At 40.5% G+C, this 25,775-nt stretch overlaps 3 protein-coding genes across 4 annotated transcripts; 1 reads left to right on the forward strand and 2 right to left on the reverse strand.

Moving 5' to 3' along the window:
* Positions 1-2,647: 2,647 nt before the first annotated feature.
* plcxd2 (phosphatidylinositol-specific phospholipase C, X domain containing 2) lies at positions 2,648-7,734 on the reverse strand. The gene is made up of 8 exons (XM_029529469.1): positions 7,632-7,734; positions 7,257-7,393; positions 7,033-7,152; positions 6,434-6,487; positions 6,200-6,355; positions 4,740-4,850; positions 4,389-4,519; positions 2,648-2,807 (listed from the first exon to the last, which is right to left on the reverse strand). Exons 1-8 carry the CDS (start codon positions 7,732-7,734, stop codon positions 2,648-2,650), a joined length of 972 nt encoding a protein of 323 aa, XP_029385329.1.
* Positions 7,735-10,989: 3,255 nt separating this feature from the next.
* Positions 10,990-22,146, forward strand: mak (male germ cell-associated kinase). The gene is made up of 15 exons (XM_029529399.1): positions 10,990-11,340; positions 12,580-12,634; positions 13,022-13,143; positions 14,153-14,235; positions 14,915-15,047; positions 15,133-15,304; positions 16,081-16,248; positions 16,568-16,843; positions 17,015-17,223; positions 17,748-17,887; positions 19,313-19,459; positions 20,238-20,336; positions 21,106-21,225; positions 21,450-21,542; positions 21,735-22,146. The coding sequence occupies exons 1-15, from the start codon at positions 11,237-11,239 to the stop codon at positions 21,890-21,892; spliced, it is 2,079 nt and encodes a 692-aa protein (XP_029385259.1). The 5' UTR covers positions 10,990-11,236; the 3' UTR covers positions 21,893-22,146.
* A 412-nt stretch (positions 22,147-22,558) lies between these two features.
* Positions 22,559-24,487, reverse strand: tmem14ca (transmembrane protein 14Ca). Of its 2 annotated transcripts, none has more exons than XM_029529328.1 (5): positions 24,413-24,487; positions 23,917-24,001; positions 23,645-23,746; positions 23,445-23,532; positions 22,559-22,732 (listed from the first exon to the last, which is right to left on the reverse strand). In XM_029529328.1, the coding sequence occupies exons 2-5, from the start codon at positions 23,990-23,992 to the stop codon at positions 22,675-22,677; spliced, it is 324 nt and encodes a 107-aa protein (XP_029385188.1). In that variant the 5' UTR covers positions 23,993-24,001; positions 24,413-24,487; the 3' UTR covers positions 22,559-22,674. The 2 variants fall into 2 exon arrangements, with proteins under 2 accessions (XP_029385188.1, XP_029385187.1); XM_029529327.1 differs by lacking the exon at positions 24,413-24,487 and adding an exon at positions 24,091-24,406.
* Between the last annotated feature and the right edge of the window lie 1,288 nt (positions 24,488-25,775).

The following is a 25,775-nucleotide window of genomic DNA, read 5'->3' on the forward strand; positions in this document are numbered from 1 at the left end:
AAGTGCAAATAGTTTAAAAAGACATGCACCTGTGTCTATAAAGGCCAATAATTCACACTGCGTGTCAGGATGAAATCTAATGGTCTCCACGTGCACCTAAAGCTTTAAATCCAGGAGCATGGTGGCCTCAAACAGCGTGAAATAGAAGATTGAACTCTTCCTTGAGCTGACCACCGTTCCAACATAAATGGGAAAGAAGGGCCCGTGCAAGCAAAGTGACAGTGAAGCTAACAGTTGTTTTCATGAGGTATAACTATATATTTTTTAATTTTGTTAAATTTGCCAGAATTTTTTTCAAAACCATTTGACCATATCATTAGGGATTACTGAGTGGGCTGACATGAACAACTTTGAAACAGCTTGTCTTCACAAACATGCCGCACAACCAAAGTGTGATGAAATTACTGCCATCCACACGATAAACATCAATATTTAAGGCTGAAAACTTCACCAGTGCCTGTGATGTCTCTGATTTGTGAGGGAAAATGCCCCATCTGGACTTCTTGCTGTAATTTCAGGTGTGGGAAGCCCTGAAGCGTTGAGTTTGGAGCTCACTGGGAGAAGCCAAAGTGCAGCGGCTATTTCGTTGTCCAACAGGAAACCAAGTATTTTTGTAAAACTCTGTGTTGCCGCACCGGTGTTTTGCAGAAACCATGTGCATGTACAGTTTGAGTACTTGAGAACTGTATTTACATCTGGAAGATCATACTTCAGTTGCACTCTTCTCCTTTGAAACCAGGGAAGCATGGAGGGTGGTGCAGAGAAAGGAATGCTAGCCATCAATCAAAGCGCTCTCTTCTCTCTACTCTCTCACTTGCATACCATGGTATGTGCAATTACTGCACAGTTTAAGTGTGTGTGTGTGTGTGTGTACTCTCTTTGCAGTGCTTGGTTATCAGACTCAACTGTGTTAACAATATGGCCTGGAAAGAATAGGCAATTTCACACCAGCAAATCAGAGATTGACATAAAGGACACGGTTGAAATGGGGGGAAAAAAATAAAATAAAACCCAACTCCATTTCTACTTTGAATCTGACTAAACTTCCTCAAACTAATTCCTGCTTTTTCACCTTCCAGCTGTTTCTTTCAGACAACACAACCAGGGTCTGTCATCTTTCATTCACTTCCCTCAAACTTTGTAAGTTCCTTTCATATTCTCTCCTCCTCCTTCCCCGCTCTGACCACAGGAATGCAGGTCAACTGTCACCGAACTGCTGTCTCTGTCATGCATAGTAATCACTGGGCCCACAGTTTGGACACAGAAACACCATAACACACCGAGACACACACAAAGCATTTCAGTCTACGGTCTACCCAAAAACCTTTGTGGTCTGTGTTATGCAGCCCTCAGCTTGGCACATGGCGGACGTGGCCACATACTGTGACTGTATGCATCCCCCACACCCATGCCCAGTTACTTAGTTAGATTGCTGCATATCTGGTTAAAGAATGGAGGTGAAAAGCAATACAGAGCAAAGGATTTATAGCTGTGCACATTACATGTGTGAGTAAAAGTTTTATGGAACTTGCGGCGCAAGCTCGACGCATATTTGGCTTAACTTCTGTGATTTATGCAAGTCTGTGAAATGTATAAAAGGTGCCAGTGTTTGTGCCTAGTTAAACTATATAGTCAAACTGTGTGTGCTAAAACTGTTGGCACATGAAGCTCTTCTTTCACAAAGAAGACTTTGACTTTGTTTATGAGAGAAAAAAAAATATACAGAAAAACTGCAAATGCTACTTCAGCGTCATGCTGGTTTCATTATTGGTTAAAAACATCAAGTGCACAAAACCAACTTTGCCATGTTTACGTTGTTTAAAAAAAAAAAAAAAAAACGACAAACATCTCATGCTTTCTTTCATAGACAAATAAATATATTAGACGCTATGAGCTTTCTGAATATTTCTCTCAATACCTAATTTGTTCACAAATTCCCATGATGTTGATGTCTAAAATACCTAAAATTTTTGAACATCTAAGCTTGGCTTTCACCATTATTTGAAAAAAAAAAAAGAATAATAATAATAATAAATACATAACCTGATTAGAATATTTGAAAATATAAAAGTAACTTAAAGAAATTGTTGATATTAATTTGTGGAAAAAAATGAAGTCAAAGCATTGGAGATTTGAAGTGAAATGCTGGTCCATCATCACAGGCAGATGAGAATCTGGTGACCTGTGGGGCAGTGCCATACCAAACGGTCAACGTGATTTGTTTCCATTTTACCCCAGAAGGGCATGCAGGGACTGAAATCCCCAAACGAAGCCAGGCCTGTGGTGTATTTGTTTGGCCTTACAAAGATGGTAAAAATGCAACTGGGAGTTGTTGTTCTTCTCTGTGGCTGTGGCTTTGTTTCCTCCTTTGGACTTTGAGCATGATATTATGGCTTTTGGTTCGGCTGAAATCAGAAATTGTGATGTTCAGAATACCATAAATGAGTTGATGAAAGTTGGCTTCTCGAAGCTTTAACGGTTTTAAAGGAAACCTTTTCATCAAAAGCTGAGGTCCCGTGTGATGTAATATAATACATAATTATCAAAATTAACTTAACACAATGTTTTCAGTAATGGAATCCAAGGAGTCCAGCTATCCAGCCTCAAGCACTGAGGCTCAGTGTTAGTCCTGTGGTGCAAAGATGGGTCATCTTAGTTTGTGGTCCCGTTCGATCAGTAGCTGGTTATTGAGTTTGATGACAATGTTTGCAAAGTCTGTGAGCTCCACAAAGTCAGAGGTGATGATGTTGACCCCGTCTGCCCCGGGCCTCTGAGCCTCAACCCAGGACATGATGGTCGGCAGGTTCCTAAATGAGAGTCATAGATTCCATTAGATTTCGGTGGATTCAGAAAGGAGAAGGTACATAAAATTAATACATGGTTAACATTGTGTGAATACAAACCGGACCAATTTCTGTTAATCCAAAAATATTTCTCACTTAAAGTTTAATTTGAAGCGTTTTCCTCACACTGTAAAAATTACAGAAACACCTATCGGTGCTTTTCTTTGGCTTGTTTTCAGAGTAACAGCCATAACAAAGAGTAATGGAAGAACATTCTGATTCATGAAAGGCTGCTGATGATGGTTGGAGAGGTTTTGATGAAAACGGTGACTTGATGGAAAAAGTTGAAGGGATTGATGTTTGTGTCTGTCTGTCCGTGAGAGGCCACAGTGCCATTATTGTCTCCTAATCAAGTCCCCAAAATCACTTTCTGTTTTGTTTCTGGGCAGAGACATGCACACATGCACACACCAGGCATGCCATGACTTTAACTGTACCACTTCTAACCCTCGAAGTCTCTGCTATGTTTGAGGCCACCAGCAGAACAAAACCAGGAAGTCAGAGTGTTTATCCAGCGGTGATAAACAATCTCGTTTCCTCAGAAGTGTAAAATTAGGCCACCTCCTGTCTCGACAGCACTTCCATTTGGGAATTTTACACACCCAGCTTCATTGGCTGTTCCTCTCAGATTTAAGGCAATAGTGGGCTGTCAGTCAATTTACGTGTTTTTGCTGTCATTTACGAGAAATATCAGGCTGTGAGAGCTACATGTCTGAAAAGGTTTTGCCAAAAAAAATAAATAAATCCTTAGAAAAATAGATCTCTTATTTGAGAAATGACACGATGTCATTTGAAGCTCTGTGGTTGGGAAATGGATGCAGAGGATTACGGCTGTTTCCCGGTGGAATAAAGCAGTGAAGTGACTCAACATTGTCCAACACTGTAACAAGAAATGAGGCTAAAATTTTTCAGTCACCCCCCCCAATTACTGTCTGTCTTCACCATGAAATGAAACACACTCAACCAGACTGGTGCTGCAGAAACACTAATATATATCTATCTAGAGGAAAGGGGAATATGTTGTGACAGACAGAATATTTCTTCACGCTGTGACAGCTCTGTGGAAGCCTGTTCTACCCTGACACAATGTTTTCCTTTGTTTTTTCAAGGGCATGTGCAAAACTGGAAATCCTCTTTGTTGCATGTGTTTGCTGTTGCTGTTGCTTTACTGCCACCTACTGACCACAGATTGGAGTAAATACATGGAACTGAGCAGAAAATGATGAAGGCAGGAGGCTGAAGTAACTTTAGTTGGCGTTAGGGTAGTTGAAGTCAAGTCGAGGATAAAAATGCATTAATGGTTCAGGTTAACATGGAGGTTGGCTTCAGGCTAAAGTTCGTAAAAACAAATATCAGCAGGGAATAATGACAGTCAGTCACAATCTACTCCTGAGTGTTGAAAGTAGGTTAAATGTAAAGTTCACGTCTCAAAACCAATAGAACAGTTGATATGCTGGTTTTTGTTTGTTTGTTTTTTTGCATATCCACATATATCCCACAATATTGCACCAGACATATTACTAACCAGAAGCAAACTTCACTGACCTTTCCACAAGGTAGTTGCGAAGCCCCCAGACCAGGCCTTTGGCCACAGTGTTGACTCTAGGTGTGAGGATGGCCTGGGACACGTGGAAGGAGCCCTGCTTTGCTCTCTCCCTCAGTGTAGTTTCTAGGAACTTCATTGAAAAATTACTTCTTAACATCCTTTTCAATGGGGAATTTTTAACAAATTGATGATGGAAGTAAATTGTAAAATCAACAGAAAATGCTTTGTATGAAGCCCAGAAAGTATTTATTGCTCTTTGTTTAATAGCAAGTAATTGTAAGCCATAGATTTCTGGTTTTATTTTAGCCTGTAGGAAACCTAAGACTTCAGGTTGACTGCTGTTTTCTGACCTGTATGAGTTTGTTGGGTTCGGTGGTGTTTGCCCAGGGAGCAGGTATCTTGCTGCCGGGCCACATGACGGAGATATCCTGAGCCGAGGGGTGGTGGTAGAACACTATGACCTGAGAAGTGCAGCGAAGGAACAACACTAAAAATAAACCTTCATTTTGACAGACAGTACAAACAATGCATTTTCAATTTAATAAAGACATTACCCCCAGATAACATAAAAATTTACTATAGGCCAATAGAACATTAGTTTTATGACACCTGGGCCATAAAATAAAACATGTTGTCTGTCTTTTCTTCACTTCAAATAAGAAAACTGCACTCCAGTCTCTGCTCACTTGTGATTTCATGATTGTGAAACAATTTGCCACATGCCATCAGAGCAGGAATGTCCATCTATACCTTCAACTCTCATCTCTTCAGAGAGCCCCTCCTCCCCCAACAACATTGAATGTGCACTATTGTTGCAATTCTTAAACAGATCTCCTTGCACTCATTGAATAATACATTCACACCAGCATTTTTAGAACCAGTGTTGTAATATCAGCACACGCAATGCAAAAAATATTCTGCAGTAAAGGATTCTTTACTTTCGGTAGTGAGATGACATGAGAGCAGTTTGGGTTATTGTATTATTTCCAGCGGCAACCGGAGCAAGGGGAAATGCTGCCCTCTGCAGTTTGGAATTGTACATACATCTTCTCCTCTGCTTTCCGCTTTGTTCTTATTGTCTGTGGCTTCCTATCTCTCTTTTATCTTTGCCAACTAAACCACCCACAGATTAGGGTCATTGCAGCAGAGATTTTACTGATAGCAGGATATTTGAATGAAATAGGCAAATAGGACAATGCGATCAGTGTTACATTATCTGCACCAAAAAGCAGGAAGTAGACCACATATACACATAGGCACATTTGCTGTGCTGCTTATCTACATACATAGATATAGACCCAGAAAAAGATGAGAAAATAATACAGGACTGTGTGTAAAAGTATGACAAAATAAACAAAATGATAGGAAATGCAAAAGAAAAGAAGAAAGAGGGAGAGAGGGTTTGCTTAAGTGGAAGAAGGAGGAAAGGCAGCTTTGGAAAAAAGAAGAAGAAGAAATCATTTCAATAAATGAAAGAAAAGCAGCTGACGGGTGGAACAAGTGTTAACTGGATGACGCTCACCACTAATTCTTGGAACGCAGAAAAGCTACAGGCAGCATGGATTACATGACCACAAGGGTTAAGTGGGCTGTCCAGTACACACCTGCACACCACTTTTACTTGTACTTATTGTACAGTAAGCACATATTCAGAATACATTGCCATGCAGCCAATTACAAATGCTGGTGACACTTAAGTAGTCAGTCTATAAATTACAATGTGCTTTAAGCGTCCAGTGTTGTCGGTGAAAGCATTACTGGGAAAATGCAAACTCTCTACCAAAGTTTCCCTAAAGTACACTGATCTCACCTGATATTTCTTTTCCCACAGGTAATCCAGGGTGACGCTCTCCACCACACAGTTCTTGCAAAGCTTGCTGCCAAACACTTCCTGGAGCATTTGGATGAGGTACACATGATGCTCAGCATCCATTGCATAGTAATGGTTGAAGTCCAGAAACACAACCTAAATTAATATCAACTTTAATTAGTTAAAAGTCCAAAACACTGTCGATCGCTGTGGTCATTTTCCTGTCCTTCTCACCTCTTTCCTATGTCTGCTGAGGAAAGAGTTGATTTCCAACAGGCCATCACTCACCTTTTGGACACAACAGAGTAAAAGTTGGAGGTCATTTCAACGTAAAATCTGTATTGGCACTAATTAACCAGATTACAATTTGTTTTGTTTTTTTTAATTCAGATCCTCAAAGATTTTCCTTCAATGTGCTGTCTGTCATGCACTGGCCAACAAAAAAGAATCGCAATTTGAACTTTATGATATAAAAGAATAATGGTGAATGAGTCAAATAACAAATGTACTGAATATATTTATAGTACTGGCACGCAAGTGTTAGAATAACCCATGTCAGAGCAGAGTTGTTTATAACTAAACACACAACCTTTGAACCCTCCACGAGGCCATCTCCAGACCACTACTGACATTATCAACAGAGAACAAAACACAACACTAGAAGAAAAACAATTGCTGCCCACATCTGAAATATTTGATTTTACTTTCAGAATAAAATTTCAGGGATGGAATAATCTGATCTAAATCTGATCTGTGACAGTTTAAAAAGAAAAATATGAAAATAAATAACACAAAAAAGCAATAGAGACCATCACAGGATGATCTCTGCTTACCTTGTGTCCAAAGAGGCCATGGATGAAGTAAATCTCCTTACCAGACTCGCCTGGTTTGGAGGAGACCCTGAGATCAAAGTAACGAATCCCTGCATCCAGTTGCTCCTTAAAAGTCAGATTCTAGAAATAGAGATCATAAAGTTCATCACAGCTGACTGAAAAACCCAACACATCTTATAAATCCGCTGCAAGCTGCTGGTTTGTCACTAATTTGCCAGGTGTACCTGGGTCATGGACCACTTCACCATGACCTTCTTGGCTATGACGCTGAAGATGGTGGCCAGATATTTGACATAAGCCTTCTGATCAGGGCCCACGGGAGCATGCACATCTACCCAGTAGGTGAAAGAATCATGGGACCCTAGAGAAAAAAAAGACAATGATGGTGATGGAAAATATAAACTACAAACAAATTATCGCAGGGAAAATGAGTGTTACGCAGGTTGAGGGGAACTGAAGAGAGCACAGATAGGACATGCAAGAAAGGAAAAAAATAAGACAAGGAAGCACAGAAGCGATTAACTCCACTTGCGATGCATTTAGACAAACCATACAGAGAGAATATGGAGATCTGGCGTCTTTACGCACGACAGGCTCACCTGGCACGGCGAGGTGCTTCAGGGGCATGGCACTGAGCTTGGAGGGGAGCGAACCCATCCAGTCAGCATTGACATTGCCAATGCCCGCGGGTCGTGTCTTCATGTCAGAAACAGACTGTCAACAAACCTCGTCCCCCTCAGGAAACCGCTCTCCGGTGCAGACACACAAACACTCCCAGAAAGAGAAACCCGTGCGCTCCCATTAGGTACAATCCGTCAGAGGTCGTGTCGTACCGGTGCAACATTTAGAATTAAATATTTACATCTACCTACCTTTCGACTGGCATCACTGAACTGTAGCCCGATTTCGTGGCCCGGTTTCAGGTAGGCTGTCGCATGGCGTCCCGGTGCGCTGCGCTCCTGCTGGCAAACCGGGCATCCGTTGAAGAGACCGGTGGCTTGTTAATGACCGCAATAATCCTCTTAGAAGGAAATCCAACTTGTTAAAACCTTTCCCCTGCCTACCCTGCCTCATGAGTGGGCGAAGACGACCCCCTGGACACACACACAGATTGTAAGGCTGGTCCCTCTGGTTATTTATTGTGGGTCAGGGTCAACACACAAAGTTGTGGGGGCGGTCTGACAGACTGAACTTCTCAGACGATACTCTTCATCAGCTGTGGCCAGTTAGTCCTCATTCTTACAGTAAAATTTGATTTTCTTGTCAAAATTAAGTAAAAATGTACGTTTATTTGACAGTAGCCGACAGTTATTAAACATAAATCTTACTATGCGTTCGCTGTGGAATGTGAACGCAGTTCTCTCCTCCGGCCGCGAGGGGCAGCGATGATCCCGGCGCTGCTCGGTGCACCCGACAAGGTGAAGAAGCCGCTGCATTTGAAAACATGCTCAGACAAGTTAGATCCAGGTGAGCTTTTAACGAACGTGTTTGGAAACGACACATTTTTTCTACTTATATGAAAACAACGACATTAAAGACGATTACCAGGTAAGTCGTTTTTGCTAATTACGTCTAGCTCATTGGGCTGCGGCAGTTGAAAAGCTAACCCTTCCTGTGTGAGTACCAAAACCAGTGCGCCGACATTTTTAAATTTCTTGTGTTTGCGTGTTCATTGGCCGAGACTCCATGACACGTCATCGCCGTCTACCGGAGCCCAAAGAGCTCAAACCTCCGTGTCCTTAAAGCTTCAGAAAACGGATATTATTTTTTCACTTTGATTCTGACACGCTCGGATAAATAACTAATTTGTAAGTTTGTTTAAACGACGCTACCGCACCAAGGCCAACAAATCCCACAAAGCATTGCGGCCGCCTCTTGTCACCTGGCAGCCTAAAGGACCGTTTGTGCCTACGTTGCCATAGAGAGCATTCACGCGCGCACACATACACACACACACACACACGCGCTCCAGAACGTGAGAAGAGCGAGGATTAAAAGCTGCAAGAAAATTAAGCAGAAATCAGACGATCGGACAGCCGAGGCAGAGGAATAAGCTGCACTGTGAGTCTCACACTTTAACTCGATTCCAAGAAGAACGAGGGAAGTAATATAGGAACTGAACTGCCCAAACTGACGAGGCAGCAATATATGTCAACTCAAGTGTGTTTCTTATTTGATAGTGTTTTAGAAAGTTTGATGTGAGATTGTTTGTATTGTTGAGTGAGACAATGTTTTTGTTAAAAGGAAAGTGCAGGCAATGTCAATGAGGTTATTAATATGCAGCAAAGTGAAATAGCTTTTTTTTTTTTTACCAAGAAATCACATGTAACATGATCAAACGTGACTATTTGTTTTTCACTACCAGTTTGGTATCCACGTCTTTTTTCAGTCGAAGTGACCTTGAGTAGCTTCCGAATGTCATGTTGCTTGGACAAATCTTAATTCCCTTTAAATCCCCCCACAGCAGGTTGCCATATGTGAAAGCTGAGTGCGGACCAGCAGTCCGCCGGCTGACCTCTTTTCTTGTCTTGCTGCTTATTATCTCAGTGAGACCCGGACATCAAATAGGGTTTGGTTGAGAAAAATCACCTCCAGTCAGAGGAGGGAAAAGTCTACATGCAGTGCTGGGGAGCATCTTTAAATGTAAATGACACATATTCTTTCAATAGGTGATGATCAGGGGTCAGAGAGCCAAATCCAGTTTGGACATTTTCTTTGGATGGGAGTTCCCGTCTCCATCCAATGAAATAAACACTAATCTCATTTTGTTTATCTGCCCTTGATTCCCCTGCAACTGTATTTCCTTTAACCCAAATACAGCAGGTCAGCACTTGTGCACAGGGATTTTATTTGTTCCCCAGTCTTGACTGAAGTTCCACTGAAATGGCTCACAGATGGAATTCAAATCCTTACCTCCTAATGCGCTCAAGTATTGGGCTTATGTTGCTTCAAATATTGGTATTCAGCTCATTATTTGAATATATCCATTAACATTTGTTTATTCAAAGAATAGCACTACATTGCCCCACATTTAAAATGTCAGAGTATTCATTGTTTCTCTCAGTCAAGCCCTGCAGCTACACACTTGACAACTGCTGTTTAACCAGCTCCACCTGTGTCACTTGGCTCGCTCAAGAGAAACTAAATGGTGAATTGATGGAGTTTTCCGGCAATGTTTGGGTCACCCTCACTTCTATAATCTGTTCTTATAATGGTGCTCCAACCACAATCAACATGTTTAAATAATGTTTACATCCGGAGGATAATTGATGGGGCCAAAGCAACCATTGTTTCATGGACTAAATTGGAGAACACTTATTGCACTGACTTTGCCTGTGAAGCTCTGCATGTGCTATCAGCATGTAATGGATGTAGCGCCACAATCTAAAAACTGTAGGTTATAGATTTCCGTTACTATGTTATAGTAAACAGAACTATAAAGTATTTCATGGGAACTTAAATATCTGCCTGAGTCTTTGCTTGTTTTTGCTTCTGTAAAATTGAATAAGTCCTTGTGGATATTTATTTACAGCAGTGTAGGCTGTAGTGTCTATCAAATCCTTTTGCCAGGCAGGGTGCTTGGGGAAGGTAGTGATGTCGCTAAGCATGACAGTGATGTAACATCCTATTTACGTCCCTGTTGGCCTAATCTGACTAGGGCTGCCGATGTCATTTCCCTTAGGTGGCTATGCTGAAGTCTCTTACTAGTATGACACGCAAAAAACAGATGGACCTAGCTTTTCTTTTCTTCTAAGGATCACTTACAAAAATCTGCTTTGGTAGGATTTTCAGGGGTCAGACAAATACCTGGCATTTTTTGTGTATTTGTAGTTAGAATGATTCTGTCTAATGCTGATAATATTTTTCTTTCCACTGTAGACTTGCATTGGCCAGTGTTGACTGTTGGCTGACCTACACCATCAGGAACCAGCCTTTCTAACAATGGATCAGTTTCTGCAAGATGATTTTTGACCCTCAGAAATAGGTGACTGCTTGGGTACATGGGCCAAATCAGAATCCTTCTCCCTCAGAAAGAGCAATTGACCCCTTCATTAGAAGAGGCAGATGAAACAAAGACGGAGCATTCTTCGGCTGAATACAACAGGAATTAGTAAATACTATTGATAAATGAATCAGATGTGCATTTACACAACTGAAGTTGCACATTAATAAAGTTCAAAAGCTAATGAAACCATCTTAAGAGATGATGAATCGCTACACCACCCTGAAGCAGCTCGGTGATGGTACCTATGGCAGTGTGCTGATGGGGAGGAGCAATGAATCTGGAGAACTGGTTGCTATCAAGAGGTGAGGAGGACGAGCATTTAATTATTTTTTTCTTTAAGATTTAAATATTGTCTCTGCCTATTAGAATTTGACAGTATATTTATGTAAAATGCCTGGTGTTTTCTTGAAATAGCTCTGAGTGTGGTTATTTTTAATGAGATATGGTTGAATAGCTGTCTTTTTTTTTTTAGCTTTGGTTGCTTTACAGTATACGGAAAAGAAACAAACTTGATACAAAGTTTTTCTAAATCCATCCTGTGCATCACTAGTCTGCATTAAATATTGTATAAAAGCATCACCATTCATCCACAAAATGACATAACAATATACACAATTCTAAAGTAAATGAAAACATCCGATGGCTAAATGGCAAAACTTAAATTCTAAACTTATCAACATAAGTATGTCTTTATCTTTCATTATCATGTATACATTAAGGTAAGGGATTCTGACCGATTTTAGATTAAGGTCAAAACTTCAAACTGATGTGTAACAATTTTATTTATGAAGCAGATATAATGAATATTTTAAAACAACACTATACTTAATGAATTATACTTTGCCTTGGATGAATATCAAACTGTAAGAAATTCAAAATTTCATTTTGGACTGTGGCTGTTGGTTTCCTGCCAGCACCAAGGCAAACAAACTTTCATGCCTTTGTCCCAGCAGCGTGGCAGTAGGGTTTAATAATAGATGAGAAACCGGGGAGATGTGTCCACTGGTTGATCATTTCGTTGCTGTGCAAGACAATACGTGCTGTGACGGTGAAAGGGAGTGAAAGTAGGGGATGTGTGTCAGGTTGCTGACACTGTGGATGGAATGACCGAAACTGGCAGGCTCCCAGAGAGTAGAAAAAGATATCTGCGCATTCTGTAACTTACATAATTCCAGAGGGAGGGTGAGTTAACGCTGCTCAGGTTAGACAGCCTGTTGTACAAATGGCCCTGTACACCAGCTGTCGTGTGCTATCCAAACTGGAAAAACAGACTTAAGGCATCACTGTGCCAGCAATGGCTGTAAGGTTCAAAATATCGATTTTTATTACTCATGACAAATGCATAATTGCTTTTGCAGATTTACTCATGAAATGAAATGGCTGAGTTATTGATACAGACACACACAATAATTTAGCCAAGAGAGTGACACCCATTTGTGTTCAGGTGTAACAAACTGCAGTCATAATGTATTCTCTTTATTTTGACACGTACAGATATTTGAGGTATATTTCCCTCTTATGACATTCTGTGTCTTCTATAGGATGAAAAGGAAGTTTTATTCATGGGAAGAATGTATGAACCTAAGAGAAGTGAAGGTAAGCGCACTCCCCGTAACCCACAACAGTGAGAGCCAAAAAAATATATAACACACAACAACACTTTGAAATGCATTACTAGTGCCAGTTGTATAATATTTGGAATATTATAATGTAAATGTGAAACCCGTTCTTATAAATGTCACAGACTGAAAAGGCGGTAATTCATTAGGATAGGATTTTTTTCACTTTACCCTTTACCATAGGAAGGCTGTATACAGCAATCCTATCAGTTGCTACACCACTGTCAGCACTTTGTCAGTGGTCCTGCTCTCCTGCAATATACCTAGTGGTAACCATTTGATGCTTTAAATGTATTGGTAAATGCACATGTATCTGGTATTGAACACTATCTTTCTTGCCTTTTGCAATGGTGTGTTGCATCAGTCCCTGAAGAAGCTGAACCACGCCAATGTGGTGAAGCTGAAGGAGGTCATCAGAGAAAACGATCACCTCTACTTTGTCTTTGAGTACATGAAGGAGAACCTCTACCAGCTTATGAAGGACAGGTAAGTAGTGAAATGTCACACTATGATACCAAAAGTTGCATAACATAGTTGTGTACTTTTATATCATTACCACAACACATAGTTTCCAGATGTCAGCATCTGGTCAGACACTTTCACAAACCTGATGTGGACAATTTTCAAACAAAAGGATATTAACACTGATATCAATGGCTTTTAGAATAATATTATATCTGTCACCGCACTATGTTCAAAATAGTTTTCCTGTACACTGAATGAGACACTCCCTCGTACACTGGTGTACGAGTTCCCCTTGCTGTACATCTATACACCTGGGTTTGTTATCTGTGAAAAGCAAGAAAGCAGAGGAGTCAGAGATGGTGCTGATGTTTATACAGATCTATTTAGTGGTTTAATGTTTTAGAAAGAGTCCTTGTTTTTTTTTTTTTTTTTTTTACCTGTGCGTATATGGTTGCATGTTCATGAGCCTTCTATCCATTTTATGTTTCCAGAAAAAAATTGTTTCCTGAATCAGTGATAAGAAACATAAGCTTTCAGATATTACAAGGCCTGTCCTTTATTCACAAACATGGTAGGTGTGCCGTGTTCTCTTGGCACTCTGTAAGTATTTTGACAGTGGTTGCATACCACAAGATTTAAAAAAAAAAAAAAAAAAAAGAAAGAAAAAATAAGAAGTAAAATTCATGAAAATGGTGAATTTCAGCAAGTCTGGATTTAGCAAATTGGTGATTAATTAATCAGAATCTTGTAGTTTGTGAACCATCTACAACTGCGTCATTTAACTCTCTTGTCTGCATTTCTACGATAAATGAATGTGTGGATGCCTGCAAGTTTTTAAAATCTTACAGAAACTTTTACATACAAAATCTGTACCAAACCAACATCTAAAGCCTCCTGGCAGACATACCCAGGCGTCCACATTTCCAATAGAGATGCATGCAACTTTTCTTCTTGCTTCTAACTGCTTTTCTGAAATGAATCTTCTACCCTTATCTCCTGTCTTTTTCTGTATCTCTGGCTTGCCAACTAGAGAGAATAAGATGTTCTCAGAGAATGAAATTAGGAACATCATGTTTCAAGTGCTATCTGGGTTGGCTTTTGTACATAAGCATGGTAAGAGGCTTTACTCTATCCTTCCTTACTGAAAAATTAGCTTAACCTTTGGTTTGGGTGGTGTGTTTTTTATTTTGGAAAAAGCTAGTATGAACCTCAGACCATAAAGAATATGCAGCATATGTGCATATGTTTGTTTTATTGTGTATGGACACTGTGAGTGTTAAATAAGCTGTATCTTATAAAACCTGGGCCAAAATACATAAACTTTTGTTAATGACATTTAATATTGTAGCTCCTTGAGCTATACCTGATAAATCAGTGGTTTACTTCAATTCTATGTGCGTGAATAATGGCATTAAACTCTCAAGTCTCTTTGTGAATAGAAATTGGATCATATTACATGTTTTGCATATTCTTTTTGCATATAAGACAAAATAGATTTTTCTGTAAAGCTGTCTTGAATTCCTTAGTGTAGTTCTAAAAATATACTGTCAATTTGTGGCAACCAAGGTACTGTAGACTGTAGAAGATTTATTGTTGTGAAATAACCAGACCTTCAACCCTGTTGGTGTTCTGGACATCTGCAAATAGAAACCCATTTGCAAACTCTTTGAATGCACTCTTTTGAGCTGAATTTTATACATTTGCAGTAAATGTCAATTGTTACTGCACAGTCACTGTGTATGATTGCAGCTGCAGTTGTGTGACTAAAAACTTTATATTAACTGTTACATAGGTTTCTTTCATCGTGACATGAAGCCAGAGAATTTGCTGTGCATGGGTCCAGAACTGGTGAAAATTGCAGACTTTGGATTGGCCAGAGAAATCCGCTCCAAACCTCCTTACACAGACTACGTATCAACCAGATGGTGAGAGGGTTTTTCCCCATGTGGCCATAAAATCTGAGTTTTTGTCTTCTCTTTTAACTGCTGTTGTGCATTTTTTTCTGCCAAGGTATCGAGCTCCAGAGGTCCTGCTCAGGTCATCAACCTACAGCTCTCCTATTGACCTGTGGGCTGTCGGCTGCATCATGGCTGAACTCTATACACTCAGGCCACTTTTCCCTGGAAACAGTGAAGTGGATGAGATCTTTAAGATCTGTCAAGTCCTGGGCACTGTCAAAAAAGTAAGAAGAAAGTGAATGTGGATTGATGGATACGCTTGACCTTAGTATTTAGGTGCTGATGTGAATGATTTGCCAGTCAAATTTGTCAAAAGTAATGAGTTTAAATATGTTGATCATAAAATAAATAAGTAGGCAAGAAGCTGTGTTCCTCTATCTATGTGTCATAAAGCAGCTGAAGCATACCCCGTGCTCATTTGGATGCCACTTCATTTCAAAGGCTTTCCCCAAATCCATCACTATTAACTGATTGCTAAGCAAGCAGAAATCCTTTAGAGCCTATTGGTGAAGAACTGGGAGTGTAACCACAACCATCAGGACAGGCATTCATTGCTGCTTATGTGTTCTAGTTGACACACGGTTTCTGAGACTTTCAAGAGAAGTCTTATAAAGGCTTATACATTTTTTATGATGTATTTAATAGCTGCATCAGGGTTTCTTTCATCAAATTAATTGGTGTTGATTAGCACATGTGTTAAGGGGGTGTTGGATTTCTTCTGCTTTATGAAACATGATCTACACAGAGTAGCTGTTGAGCATGTACTGTCACAGAACAAAGTGACATTAAAATATAGAACTGCAATAAGGCACTTTAACTTTGACACAACCTGCCATTTTTTTTTTTTTTTTTGGATCAACATTTACTACTGTGAGGAATAAGTTAAACGCTTATGCTCACCCTTTAAATTTTTTTTTCTTAGACAAATAAACACCAGCAAATCAAAATGTATCAATCTATATCTCAATCTGATTAATAAATATAATTTATCTTCCATTAGATGGATTGGCCAGAGGGCTACCATCTAGCTTCTGCCATGAACTTTCGCTTCCCTCAGTGTGTGCCGACCCACCTAAAGACACTCATCCCAAATGCCAGCAATGAGGCTATTGCCCTGATGAAGGACCTGCTGCAGTGGGACCCCAAAAAAAGACCCACCGCTGTTCAGGTAGATGATAACTAAATCTCCAATACTGAGATTACATTAGCATTGTAATCCCAGTCATTTTTAATAGCACTTAAACCATACTTCTCTGCCTCTGCAAAATGCTGAACCCATTCATGTTTGCTCCATGTCATCAATACTGCCCATATTATGCACGCATCTGATGATTGCAGTTGTAACTGCATATACAATTTTAACATCTTGTTCAATTCTCCTGTTGAAAAACTCCTGTTTGTACATTCAACCTCCCTTCAGGTAACAAAATACAAGTTACTTTCTGAATATATGGAATATCAAAATGTATGCCTTTCTCTCTGGCTAGGCCCTGCGATATCCATACTTCCAGGTAGGCCAAATAATGGGGCCTCGCCCACACAGCCAAGAGGTCAAAAAAGTCCAAGCCAGGCCAGTAGTCCAGAAGCAGACCTCGGAGTTCAAAACCGATCCCCAGCAGTCTTCTTCTGAGTCCAAAGCCTCAACACCTTCCTTAAGAAATCAGCAACAATATCATCATCAGCAGCAGCAGCATCAGCATCAACCTCTTCAACAGATCCCCCTTCCCCAATCTGAGAGTAAACCAGAGGGTGTCAGTCATGCAGTGAGTGTCTCTGTGTAAAACTGAACCTGTTATTTTGTGTGAAATGCAAGAATTAAATGAATGGTTGAAGAGTTGGCGTTTGGTGATTAATGGAGTCAGGGTTAGGGTTAGGGTTGCAAATCCAAATGTAACCGTTTGTGTGGACACTTATTGTGCCATCCTATTTTGCAGAAAGGACCATCCCTGGGCAGTGAGAACAGTGTTGGTGGTGGCACGATTGGAGTCCTCAAGAGCAGTCGTCGGCGCTGGGGCCAAACGGTGGCCAAACATTCAGATAGTTTGGAAGAATGTGATCCTTTAGAGACCTCCGCCTCTAATTCCAAGAAACCTAGCTTGAGGAACACAGAAGAGGAGAGGAACCCTAAGGACTACCACTCACAGTAAGTGTAGAGGACCAGTGTATGGGATCTTTTGGCAGTAATGGATTATGATATTATATAATATAATATTCAGAATGATATTTCATAAGTATTTAATCTTAAGGAATTGTGCTATTGTTAGCTTAGAATGAGTTTCATCTACATAGAGAAAGGACCTTCTTCAACAGAGCCCATCATGCTGCGATGTGTTTTCTATATAGATGAACCAAGCACTGGCTTTTGAGAGGGCCTTTAATTTTTTTTATTTTTTTTCCAGAAAGTTTTCAATCAAACTGTGTTAGATATTCCTGTGTCGTGCATAATGCATGATTTAACATGTTAATGGGTTGTCTGACTTATGAAGCATTCTATCATTGTCCTGTAAATTATTAATTTTTGTATGAACTTGTAATATTTTTAGTCTTATTTATCTAAATCTAATACATTTATAAACTCACTGCCATCAACAGCAGCAGGGCTTGCATTCAAGACTTTGACTCACTAAAAAATATAAGGTCTGGTAAGTGTCTGCTTTCTGTTTTCAGCCCCAAGGAGCAGAGACCTCTTTATGCCTTCAGCACGGTTACCAAGCTACCCAACAATGTTAAGACAAGCCAAATGGACTACAATCTTCCAGGATCTGCTGCACGGCAGCATTATCTCAGCCAGTCACGCTACTTGCCTGGTGAGACAGCATATAACAGCCAAACCATTGTACCACTATTTGTAACTGACCAAATTTCTTCAAATTTGGTACAAACTCTCATAACCTGATTAGATTTTGGTGGGCAAAGGACAAAGTTTGTTATGATTTTCAGAACAAATTAGCCCATAAATTATGAATTCATGCACCAATTGTGACACACATTAATACCAATGTCTAATAAGAAAACTGATGACACTGATTGATAATTTATTGATTGATAGCTACTATCTCAAAAAAACATGATGAGTCCTAATATATTTCACAAATGCAAAATTCATGTTAATCTACAGTCTGCATATAAAAATGGACCTTGACTCCGAGTCTGAAAAGTAAAGCCAATACTACAGTGCCTTATAGTTGCATTTTATCTAATGACCATCAGGGGGCACATTCCGTGGGTAGAGAAAGAAAAGAAAAGAAAATGGCCCTACTTCTCATTTTGTTTATTACCACAATAAACTAAACTAATGGGTCTCACTCTCTAGTTTGAAGTCTTCTTTAATTAAAATTATGTCATTTTTTTAAGTAGTCACATTAGAGGAAAATAGACCGTAAAACTGTTTGACAGGCTGTAACATATATGGCAATGTGCCATACAAAATACAGAACAAGTCAAACTCACCTTTCACAGCTCCTTGGGTCCACTTTGTCCTCCAAATATAGTTTGATTAGGATGTTGAACAAACCAATGGGTGGTGACATGTTGGCCTGCCACACACACATTGTTATATGGATAAAAAGTCTGAATTTTCTGTAAAGTTGGTTTGCAGGCAGTAGAGAATACTAAACTCTTTCTTTGTCCAACTGGCCAGTTGTTCCATCACTCTGATGCCCACTAGCTGTGTGATTAAAGGGTGCCATTACTTTTGAGATTTACCTTAATTGTTTTAATACAAGAATTAAATTAGAGGGCAGGGCGGCAGCATAGTGGTTGGCGACCACAATAAGGTCGTGGGTTCAGTTCGTGGGCTGGGGGGGGCTTTCTGTGTGGGGTTTGCATGTTGTCCCGTATTTGTACAGGTTTCCCCCGGGTACTCCGGTTTCCTCCCACCATCCAAAGACATCATGTTTCGGCTAATTGGTGACTCTAAATTCTCTGTGAGTGTGAGCGGTTGTTGGTCTCTATCTCAATGTGTTGGCCCGGTGATGGACCTGTCAAGGGTGTATCCTGTCCTCGCTCAATGTGAGCTGGGATCGCCGCCCCCCCCCCCCCCCCCCCCCCCCCTCCCCCACTGCAACCCAGAAATGGATAAGCAGTACAAGATAAACGAATAGACCTTTGTAATCAAAGGACCATCAGTAAAGCGTTGTTGCATTTACAGCCATTTCTCTTGTCAAGCACAGCATGGCAGCTTTAGCGTTTATGCCCTTCAGTTTTCATTGCGTTATTTCTGTTGCTTTAAGGGTTAATTGGCAAAAATCAGACTTCCTCGGGAGAAAAGGAGTTGAGTGGAATGACCTTGCGCGATCTGTGGGAGAATTCCTCGAGCGCTGTGACCAAACCACTTGCTCCAATTGGAGGAGGATTAGCTGTCACCAGAACCAACGCTGGTAAGCAGCGCTGATGTCCAATGTAGAGCTAGAGGTTTGATGGAGTGTGCAGTGGAGTGGGCTGTCTTCCCTCTCATGAACAAAATCAAGGAGAATCTATAACCCAACTAGCACATTATGCTTGGTTAAAAATAGACAGTAAGGCTAGTCCTTTAGTGTTATAAATAATGACTACACTGTGACTTGCCTCATTTTGCCATGTAGTGGAAACCTGGCAACTGTCAGTGTCATCTACTGTTACATAACAAACAGGAAAATGTCCTCTTTGTGTGACAAAAGCTTTAAATGATAATGATGCTGCTAATGTCTCCCGATCAGTAGTTATGGGGTCATGGACAAAGTGGTGTTAGGAGTGAGTCTAAGTGTCTGCGAATTTAGAGATAGGGAACCTCTAAATATCATTTGTCATGGAGACAGACACACAATACAGGTCCCCACTGTGCTCCCTCCTTCCCTCTCTGCTTCTGTCTCTTTCTGTCACCTTGTCTCTCCTTCCCCATTGCTTATTCATGAGGTTAAGATTGTCGGTATAAGATCAAGTGTTTTAATGTTCCTCTAGAGCCCCCCCCCGGCTCATTTGTCCCACCCTGTCATTTACACATTCAAACAATGTTTGTTTTGATTGCATTCACATAATTCTCTCATTAATCAAGAAATCTATAACCAAGATGCCACTTCATCAGTCCTAACATGTTCACAATATTAGCTTTCCTCTATCTTCTCATTCATTTCGATTTTTCTTCTCTTTCTGATTGCATGAACTGACTCTACTTGTTAGCTGTGAGGGTAGAAGAAAATGCCTCTAAGTCTGTGGATAGCCGACCAGAGCAAACTGTTGCAAAAGAAAGAAAACTGGAGAAAATAAATGTTTCCAAAGGTACTTCATTGAAAGAAATTTGTATGAACTCTTTTGCTGTGTTTTACACTTAAAAGCAATGGTACAAAAGTAGCTCTCCGGCTCCTTAACACCATAATATACCATATGTCTTTTCAAATGCTCAATATCTTTTGTGTACAAAGATTTTAGCTGGTGTTTAAGTAAATCTGAGGCTAAAATGCAATAAAACTAACAACCACTGGCTGATACAGGGAGCTCCAGGTATTCAGGCAGTGATTTAACATGTGAAAGAAGCTGGCGTGCTAAAGACTCTGCAGGAGTCGAGGGTGTAAATACACAGTTTAACCTGAGAACTAAGACCTCCAGTTGCTAAATAGATGGTAAATTGCACTACAACCACATCACCTTCATGTGAGAACAATGAGGCTTCTGACTAATTGTACTGATAAACATCTGACTGCTGTTGGAGTAGATTGATGGTGTCACGAGACGCTGAATGACTACAGTGACTGGGCCTTATTCATCTGTTTGGGTCCTTTGTAGTTTTTGCATATGCATTGGCTACTTCACTTACAATCGCTCAGTTTATTATTATCATCAGTATGTGAGTGTATGTGACATCTATTAGATCTTCATTTGTACATTTTTGTTTTTTTCCACTGTTACACATTATTGTTACTTATCTTGCGTTGAATGGAGCCCATGCTGGGTGGTGTACCTGAGGAGTGTATAGGAATCAAATTCAATTAAAAAAAAAAAAAAAAAAAATTAAAATACAGACCCATGATTTGTCTTTCTTCTCTTACAGGAAACTTTGTAAGCACCAAGTATAACCTCTCCAGTGCTTACATTCCTTCCTTCCAAAAGAAAGAGGTGGGCTCAGTCGGGCAGAGGATCCAACTTGCTCCTTTGCCTGGGCAGCACACAAGTAAGGCCTAAATTCATCTATACAAAGCCAACAAAATGATTCTGGATACACTGGCAACATAGCCTTTATAAGTCATGCTTCTTTGAGATAAAAACAAAACAATTTCATTTCCATGTTGGACCGCTGCTCAAATCTTGTTTTTTCCTTCTGTAATTTTTGCCCCCTTTCCTGTATTTACCTCAACTTTCATTCACTGGCACTATCTTATTTCTTCACTCTTTCAGTCAATCTTTCTTCTCCTGATAATAAAAAAGATAAACCAAAAGCTGCAAAGCCCAAGCCCATATCCAACTCATCTTTGAGTGAAACCAATGGAGGTATTTCATTCTCTCATAGGTTTTTTGTGTTATTTTATGGCTGTAGCCTTTATCACTACTGACATTTTAGCTGACATCGCTTGTTGCCCTTTGCATTAAATATAAGATAGCTCTGCGTTGGGACAAACGTTTTGCAAACTGTAAATAGACAAGCTGACACAGACAAGCTGACACACTGGTGTGTTCCTCCAGATTACGATGGCTGGAAGAGGAGGAGAGATGGCACTCAGGCAAAGGGAAGCTACTCAGCTCTGGGGAAAACCTCTGGAAATCTCATGACCAGAGCTCCCACTGTACAGCCAGTCCATGGCAGGGTGGACTGGACGTCCAAGTATGGTGGAAATCGGTAGTTTTGTGACGAAGGCTCAAAACTTCTGCTTGTTGAGCAGGGTTCCCATGGATACACAACTTTGGCTGCGAAAATGATTCCCGAGCAGAATTGAAACTCGTATGTGCAGGAGATATATTTAAGCTGTATTCTGGGACATATTGCATCTAGATGCGCTTGAAACATTCAACTTTTTTCAGAATGTTTATGCTTGTAAGAACAACTTTAAATGTGCATGGAATCCCTCACCTTTGGAGATGGAGGTTGCCATGACCCTAAACCAACACTGTCTGCAAGACTATCCCACTGTATCCCAGCGTAAGGATCCAGTGTGAGCCAATTCTACTCTTAGTGTTACTGTTTGAATAGGATTTAAATGTAGCATAGCTTCTTTTTTTAAGTCTAGTTTTTACTGTCAAGTATTGTTTCACTACCCATGTGCAGAACAATGAGAGCCTTTTATCAGCTGTTCCTGCATTCTCTTTTGTCCACCACAGTGCAGTTGACTGACAAACATTTTCAACGTAATGCTACAAGGACTACATCAACTCACCCTAAATGTTGTAAAGCAACTAAAAATGTCTGATATGTGATGCAAAAAATGAGCATTTTGTAAACATTTTATACGAATAAATGTAAAATTCAAAGTGTATTAATTTAAGAAAGAACAAAACAGCCATTCCTTTTCATATAAACAAGGTACTATATTTTATCTTCATTCTCTCAAAAATGACATTAATGTTCAACATTAGATTACAAGTGGACAGATGATTCTGAAAAAGATGCTTCACAATCCTCACTCCATTAGGCCTCGTGGGGTTTCTGGAGCAATGCCATGCTGAGCTTCCCCACCATCAGAAGACTGGAACAAGAGAACAGACTTCATTCGCACAGTGACAGAAGTTGTAACCACCATAAAAGAAGAAAATGTCACTTTCCTGTTCTTGACTTTTAACTCACATGAGTTGAGGTTTTGCTTTGAGTATTAGTGGTGATGTGGGTTTAACAGTAAGGGTCTGCCACTCAATGCTCATTCACAAGGTGTTTAAATTCCTCCAACTTCATCATTTTTGGATTATTTTTACACATTGAATTGAATCCATGTGTGGTTAATTCTGTCACTCTGGCTGTGCCTATGCTCCACCACAGGGACTTTATCGCAGTGGCCAGATGGAAGCTTCTTTTCAGTAAAAGAAGATCTTTGCTCTGATTAAAAACCAAGCTTGAAACGTCTGGTTTTCAGCTCTGTGGCAGAACCCTGACTTGAACATCTCCAGAGACACCTGAAAATAGCTACCTACAGTCCCTATCCAGCCTCACAGAGCCCAAGAATGGCTGCAGAGAAAAATCCCCAAATCCAGGTACACAAAGTTTGCTCCATTGTATCCAGAAAATTAATGGCTTCAATTACACAACTTCAGTTTCTGAACACTTATGACAATGTGGTATTTCAGCTTTCACTCGTTAACAAATTCGCACGAATGTTGCTTCCACAGAGCTTCAGTTTGAGTCACCTATAACAGAGGCCATTGCTGCTTCACCCGGATCAGTGTAGTAGTGTGTGAGAATCGCACCTTGCTCCAGCCATCAGGCCGGCAGGCATGAACTTCCTGGAGCCATAGAACCTCTTTCCCATTATACCAGTCAGAGCTCCTGATGTGGCTGGAAGACACCAAATGGTATTTCACATTTAGAAGACTGTCGGAGGACATAAGATAAATCTCCACTGCAACTCTTCATTCAGTAACTCTTTATCCTAAAATATAGCACCCACCGAGGGACACCCAAACATTTTGGGGGTCATTGGAGATCTGGTAGGCACCAAAACCTGCAAGGCCACCAAAGAGAAGACCAGCAGCCAGGGAGGGGACGCTGCCTGAAAGAGATAAGACACAGGAGAGCTAAGTGCTTTGAATTTAATGCCTATGAAGATTCTCATTCATCCAGGTCAGGTTTGAATTGAATGACACATATTCAATGCATATTTTCTTCTCGCGAGACTGTATAACTTCATGACGCAGTTACCCCGTTTGAAATAACACACACCTGCTCTGGTGTAACCGATCACTCCTCCGGATGCGATCAGCGCTGCGTATCCATACCCGATCCAGTCCACAGACATGTTGGACACCTGTCAGACCAACAATACATCACAACTCTACAGACACACTAATGTTACCGCACAATAACGACGTCCTGCAGAACGGGCTAAACACCTACAGAAAACAATGCAGCAAACCACGAAAGTATCCGGGCCAAACACGAACACATCTGTTCCTGATCAGAGATCGTTACATTGTGGCTCCACAGGGGTGGGTGTGTGTGTCCGTCTGGTTTAGCCGATAAGAATAACTGCTCCACTGAGCCTGGCCCTGAGCACTGCAAGCATGAACTAGCATCACTGTTGCTACAGCACACATGCGGGGTTCACATGATCTACTCTGCCTGCGCTCATAAACAGATCGAGCCACCGTTTGTGTAAATGTTAAAGAACAACAACATATATGACAAATAAACACACAAATAGAGAGAGACATACGACCTTGCTCCGACTGTCCTCTGTCACTGGCAAGACAGCTTGTTCACTGCCGAGCACAAGTTGAAGGTGCACACTTCATTCAGCAGAATGCATGATGGGAAATGTAGGCCCCAGTTCCTGAGATCTGAGAGGCGGAATATGTAAGGCTATTCTAAAAAATGTTGTTAAATAATTAACATATGAAATATTAGGCCGTAGATGACACACACACGAACAGACCACACACTCTTAAAGTTCACACTTTCCATCAAATTCTGTTGTCTTTATTAATTACTGATGACAATTTTGTCCATTTACAAGTGGGTTTTGGAACACAGGTAATTAGATTTTTTTAAAAGCACAGTGTGTATAAATGATGTGTGTTATGGAAATGTGAAAAAACCTTAATTGATCATAATCGTTTGTCTTTAAGAGATTTTTCATTTAAGAGATTTTTCATTGATGAAATGATTTAGACTAAATATAAACCGTTTGTTGATATTTGGCGACAGAACACAGTGTCAGTAAGTGAGCACAGTTGATGATAAGATGTTGGTACATGTTGGTACATGTAGCCTGAAATTATGATTCTTGTTGACATAGTTAACATTGTTTCCCCCTCAGACCAATTAGGAGCTGGTATCCCTGGACTTTTCCCATTATGCTGTTTATTATATTACACACCTTCGCTTGAACACAAATCTTCAACAATTTCGTCAAATACCATGTATTATAGTTACAGTCCGTGTTTTGATCATTCTAAGTGATTGTAATGAGGCCTCAGTTTACTGAGAACCCAAGGGACAAGTGGAAAACCTGCTGTCACGGCGGTGACACAAACCACAAGATGGCAGTAGAGGATTAGATTACCCTGTGTTTGTTTACACAACCCCCGCCACCCGCCCCCACGAATATCCCCAAACCCAACCTGGACTTGATCCCCCCCTCCCACACACACACACACACTTTCCCCTGCGCTTTTCTAAATATATTTCATCTTGAATTCATTCAGGACTGAAGCTGTTATTTATATGTTTGGCTGGGGTTGGGTCATTTCCCAACACGGTTCCTGTCCCACCTGTGCAGGTGAGCCTCTGTCAGTGCGACTGAAGGTGAGGAAGGACAGGTGGGCTCAACCCAGCCCAATGTCATCGACTGTTTAAGTTTTCTTTATTTGATAAACGCCTCTGAATATGACCCTATTTTTACGTCTCACTTATTTTGAAGATCTTGATTGCCAGCTTCATTTTTCTTTGGTTTGCATCGTTTTGGCAGTTCCACTCACCGCAGCAGTGCTCACATTGGCGTTTGATTTTAGTTACATTCAGTATTGTCTGAAATCCATTGGCGGGGTCTCCTCACGCGCTTCCCGAAGAAAGATGGCGCT

The sequence above is a fragment of the Echeneis naucrates genome, chromosome 20 (genome assembly GCF_900963305.1).
Source record: "Echeneis naucrates chromosome 20, fEcheNa1.1, whole genome shotgun sequence".
In the NCBI taxonomy this organism is placed as follows: domain Eukaryota; kingdom Metazoa; phylum Chordata; class Actinopteri; order Carangiformes; family Echeneidae; genus Echeneis; species Echeneis naucrates.